Source organism: Schistocerca gregaria, chromosome 6, assembly GCF_023897955.1.
Source record: "Schistocerca gregaria isolate iqSchGreg1 chromosome 6, iqSchGreg1.2, whole genome shotgun sequence".
NCBI classification, from domain to species: domain Eukaryota; kingdom Metazoa; phylum Arthropoda; class Insecta; order Orthoptera; family Acrididae; genus Schistocerca; species Schistocerca gregaria.
Window position 1 is genome coordinate 282,944,295 of NC_064925.1, and position 6,000 is coordinate 282,950,294.

The 6,000-nt window shown below is 31.7% G+C and overlaps 1 protein-coding gene across 6 annotated transcripts in view; it reads left to right on the forward strand.

The window, feature by feature from the left end:
- Window positions 1–5,500, forward strand: part of LOC126278282 (inactive dipeptidyl peptidase 10-like) — a 1,623,672-nt gene extending 1,618,172 nt beyond the window's left edge. For all 6 annotated transcript variants that reach the window (XM_049978288.1, XM_049978290.1, XM_049978291.1 and 3 more), the window contains one exon: window positions 44–5,500. In XM_049978288.1, coding sequence (XP_049834245.1) covers window positions 44–187 — 144 coding nt within the window. In that variant the 3' untranslated portion in view covers window positions 188–5,500. The remainder of the gene's footprint in view (window positions 1–43) is intronic.
- The last annotated feature ends 500 nt before the right edge of the window (window positions 5,501–6,000 follow it).

Below are 6,000 nucleotides of genomic sequence, written 5' to 3' on the forward strand. Positions count from 1 at the left end.
ATTTTGCCTGGGTAACATTGTGGTTTCTGCTTTCTTGTTCCAGACATATCCCGATGAAGGAAACACATTCTCTGGAGTCAAAAATCACTTGTACCGAGTAATGGAGTCATTCTTTAATGACTGCTTTGGACCACTAGATTTTGAAGAATGGGAGTTTGGAACAAATCTTTTCTCTTTCAAACAATAGCAGAACAGTGAGGCTGCAATTGTGCAGTTTCTGTGAAGTGTGTCTCTATTTTCTGCTGAGAAGATGATCATGGTGCTGTACTTGAGCACTTCTGTTTTTGCATCACAGCCATGGAATACAGTAGCTGAATGCTGCAATCACTAAGGCACACTAAAAGAATTGTGCCAGATACAAGTGCAACATATGCAGTTGTTCACCAGTGTGTAACTTTCCTCCTATGGCAGTATTTTTATTTTATTCTCTTATTACAGTTTCCCTTTCCTTGTCAGGAAGTAGAATATTAACAAGAAGTGGTCATTTCTTAGATCAAGCCTTTCTTAATAAGATATTGCATAAAACTGCTTATTTATGAATAAATTTCTGTTGTGGAATATACTCAATAAAGATGGCCAAAAAATCTTGAGACCAACAGTAAGAAAATTAACTTTTTGTCTTTCTATATTGATATAATGCTGCAGTATTTTCTATTCCATTTAACATTGTAATGCACAAATTAGATTGTGAGTTCCGACTCAGTGTTTGTGCATAATCTGCTAGTAACTTTGGCCTTGGGTATATATATGTATTACTGTACTTCATTACACTATGTGTTACAGTTTCCTACAAACAAAACATGAACAAAGTAATGTTGCTCTCACACTAAAATGGTTCAGAGACAATCAAATTTAGAAGAACAAATATTTGATCATATTGTATGAACAGGTAGTATTTACATTTCAGTCCATATTTTCCTCTGCTTTCTCACTGAAATGCCCTACATTTCAATAAAACTCACACACAGCATTACACTGTAAATAAAAATTCATTCTATTATTATAAATCCTCTTATGGCCTACTTCTTGTTGATATGAATGATTCCTCTCTGTGAATAGCCTTGGTATAAGAATATAATCTGTCTTCCCATTTTTTTTTTAATTGAGAGAACTGGTAATCTTACATTTCATTATATACCAGTAAAAATTTCAAATAACTTTTCACTGAAATCACAGTCCTTGAGTACTTCTGCCATATTCTGCAACAGAAATAAAACTTTTATTTTCTTTGTCCGTATACTGCTGTGTATATCTGCCCAGGCACTATCTTTAAAACTATGAATATTATACAACTAATTTAATTTTATCAAAAGTTCAAAAATTATTTTGTAAACAAATACAAATTTAGCTCACTTTTCATTATCAATGACAAATTTACATCATCATCAGCATGATCTATCTTTCTTACCTTTTTCCCACCATTACTAATGTAACTTCATTACAATACATAAAATAAACACCGTACTGCTGAATCCAACGAAAATGTTTTAAAACCTCATGGTTTACCATGTGAATGCTACTTTGCTGGAATCATTTTATTCTAATTTGTAAACTTGGTACAATCAAGGATAGTGCTGGTGGAGAATACTTTTAAAAACAAATAATCCATCACTATTTCTTTGTTTTTTCATGAATTGCCTATTCAGCTTTTCAGTCCTCATTTGATGATGTTTTACAGTAACAAATTAACTCCTCGTCAGAGCTGAATGTTTTTTTAAATTATTCATAAAGTTTCATATTTTTATAAGAATCAAAATAAAACCAATTGTAACAAAGAACCATTTTTGATAGTAATACATTCTGAAGTACAGGGCAGCTACTTAGCATTAAAATACACTGTGTGGGCTTTCAACTACATATACTCCAAGTTATATACTTCTGTTGGGAGAGTACTCACAAGAAACTAATGAACATTGTGTAGACATAACGACTGTATGCTAAACAGTGGTTGTAAGTATTGTTACTTAAAAATAAATATATTTTTATGATAAACAACTAGTTAATAAATAATGCATATTAAATGTAAAAGCTAACTTGAAAAGGACATTTAAGTGTAGAATCTAGTTGTCTATGAAGAGAGATTTTTTAGTACAGATCAGAAGAACCCAGTAAGAAGACTGTAAAATTCCTTTGCAAATTCAGTCTACAAGTGCAGTTACATTTATTACAATAAATTTATAGTCTATGTCTATGAAAGTGAAGGAATTCCATCCAAGATGCAGACCATATGGTAATGTGGTTTTTAATTATATGTACCCTCACCAACTCTCCTAGAGTTGAGGGTTTTCATACAGACAAATAAACTTCTGCTGGTACTCCAATTGCATTTCATAGTCATGAGTTCTCAAGAAATGCAGCTAACAATTGCAAAATTCAAATTGTGCAACAGTGTTTACAATAGTGCCTAAAGTTTGTGCATCTCAAAGTACTTTGAAATGTTTTAGTAACTAGTGAGTTATTTATTTCAAAGTTAATTGCAAGTCTTCATTGAATTTATTTTTAAATCAGCTGGATAGTGAAAAATTTATAGTTCTGATTGTCCTTTGTGCCCTGTTTTGTGAAACCTCACAGTTCCTTCATTTTTTGCCAGTGTTTATGGTCTCAAAATGTCTCATGTTTGTTAACTTCAAATAAAGATTGAAAAATTACAGAGACAGAAAATCATAAACTACGACACTTATGTCAGTTAATATGTTGCTAACATATTGACAATATTTAGTAAATTCGTAAACATAATGTTTTCAACTGAAAATTTTGATAAGTTTACTAAAGTTTATTACTGTCCCCTCCTCAAGTATAGATTAATCAAATTTGTCTTCACATATAACACCACAATCAATCAACCAATGTCAGAGTAGAACAGAAAGCAGAGGTAGAATCCAATATTCAGGAAATATAAATAATAAAGTCTTTAAATTTTTTGTATCTGATGTCAGGAGCATAGTTATTTTGACTTGTGTCGGATATACATGACTGTAAAGTGCAGCAAATGGCTAAAAATATGCTGATCTATGGCAATGGGTTAATATGTTGACCATTCTTATTCAGCCTTTGCATATGAACTGTGTACTCACAAAAAAAAAACCATTTCCATAGCTCAAAAGCTTTCTTACAGGCAATGAAGTCATCTGCCATATCAGTCCACATTTTCACAAAACCATCTGTTCTAATAGTTACTTAAACTGTATTGATCCAAAGATAATTTCTGCAATTCAACACTAGATAGTACTTTTTTTAAATTAGTGAATGGTATTTGCAGCCAATTTCTGATCTTATTTTTTTTTTTCTTTTTATGTAAGCAGTAACACACTTTAACACTTTAGTGGGCTCATTTAATTTGCATGTAACATGTCTATGGCTTAATGGTCTATTATCTTCAGTAATTTTTCAACAAAATAATGAGGATTATGGGATTGCATGCAACTTCCCCAGCATTAAGTAAAATGCATCAGTAATATCAACAACTTGCTGTCCTGCTTCACTGAACATGGATGAACAATATTATTATTGTGCTAATTTACATTAATAAACAGTTGCATATCTAAGATTCAGTTGTTTGTATCATCCTATTAATCTCTCCTAAATGTGCAATATGTTCACCTAACTTTCTTTTAATTGTTTACTGTTTATATATTACTTTACAATTGAGCTGCTAGCGTTTGTACCATATAGAAGTTATTTTCATTTGGTGATTTATTAATTTTATGAAAAGCACTAAGTGTATTCAGTTAAATATGACTAAGATTTCTCAGTTTAAAAAATAAAAAGGAATAAACCTCTTCATATTTCAATCAGTTCACGTGAGAAATACTGCTTCTGCTTCAAGTTTATACTTAATTTTTGTTCTATGTTATTAACAATGTCAATTTTTTGTATTATTTAATCTTATGTGGTTAAATATAGGAGACACTTCTTTAATTTAATATAAGCAGAATAAATACAAAATTACATGGGATGGTCATTTATGCTGATCTTCTTTCACTACCTAATACCACTGAAAATATGACAGGTTAATTTCATAGTTCACAGGAGTAATATATTTCATCCTTTGATCATTTGTAACATCTCAGTCTCGTAAGATGTGAGAAAGAAAAATTTCCATCTTATATTACTGTGCATAAAATACTGTCTGTTGCTAGTTTAAATGGTTGCAATTATGTGCTTCCATTTTAATAACATTATAGACTCTTTAATTGAAACATAAATACATTAAAGGTAACAGAATTATGAAAGAGACATTATAACTGCAGACAGCTTTTGCAACAAGAAGCAGTTATTTCAAAATTCTCCAGACCTGTAATTTGAAAATGCTTCAAATTTGGTGTTTCAAATAGGAAGCCATTACTTTCAAATTATTTTGTATGTGCTAATTGAAATATACATATACATACACACATATAAATATGAAGAGAAAACATCTATGTTAAATCTTATACTCAGACACTTTCATATTCCAGTAAGGCACATTTTCATTCTAAACAATTTTAAGTGTGTTAGTCTAATAACAAATTAAAGATTTAATTATGTGAGAGTCAGTGCTTGTATTTTCTGAAGTTTCAAGAAATGTAACTTGAAGTTGTCTAAAGCTATGTTTCTGTATGAATCATTGTACATAGAAAAGTTTCTATAGGAGAGTACTAAGAAATATATTTACCAAAGCAATGTATGTACTTGTCACTACTTCACTTGCTTCACTCAACAGACATGTCACTGCATCTAAAACTTAAGATTCGACAAGCTGTTCACAGAAGTTGTTGTGTTTATGACAAGCAGTAGACAAATGAAAAGTTGCTAAGGAATGAAGAATATTTAAGATTTTACAGGTGGTTACTGTATAAGTGACTTATTAATGCATTATTAATGCATTACTGTTATTAGTCTGGGAAATAATGTAATATTAAATGGTATTATGCATTAACAGTCCAGCTGTCAATCTGTGTTGTATTGAATATAAGTACCAAATTTAATTTTGTCAGTGTATTGCTGCTGGTGTGATTAGACCTATGGATGTTTTACATGGTATAGTTAAAGTTTTTATGGTGTAATCACAAGCTATGAAGAAATATTTGTTATGCAGTTTTCATTACGTATACTGTTATTTTGTAATAAAACATTTTTTGTAATAAAACACCATTGTAAGCACTTCTTTCGGTCACAGTATTCCTCATACTTGTTATAAAGCAAGAGTTAAATATTTTTGGCACATAAATCATGGTAGATAAAATAGATGTAAACTGTTTGTTGTACCTACACAGAAAACAGGGAAAATTTGAGTTTACAGCTAAATTTACTTCTTGTTGGGTGTCTCTGTCAGAGGTGTGTGCTGCTTCTCTTTTTCTTCTAACATACATCAGGGGTAGTGCTAAAACCCAACACAGTTCCACTGCTGATACTGGACATCCATGATACTACAGTTTGAGGAGGAAAAGGAGGAGGAGGAGGAGGAGGAGGAGGAGGAGGAGGAGGAGGAGGAGGGAGAAGAAGAAGGAAAAAAAGAAAGAAAAAAGCATAATTTATGTACACTGCCATATATATACTTAAAAGTTTAGTTTGACAAGGATGGGACAGGTAGTCGGCGATGGCCTTATGGTAGGAACCACCCCGGCACTTAACTGAAATAATTTAGGAACACCACAGAACACCTAACTCAGTACAGCAAAATGTACAATGGCACCTCCATCATCCAAAACACAGGGTCAGTTTGTTTTAAACAGAGAGACTACATTTGATTTATCCCTAGTGCACATTACTGTTTTGCAAAGAAGTTGTTTAACAATGGAAAAAGCTCAAGCTGCACAATTCATTCATTTTTCACGCACTGTCCACATACAATATAAACACATTATTTCATAATGTATCAGTACACACACTATCAGCTGACATCAGGACCATAACAACGGTGTTTAGTTTCCATTTCCTTGCCTGAAAAACTGCATCAGAATCCATCCATAATGAGTGAAATGTTGAGCTCAGAAAGAGGATAAGGTGTTAGTATTATAC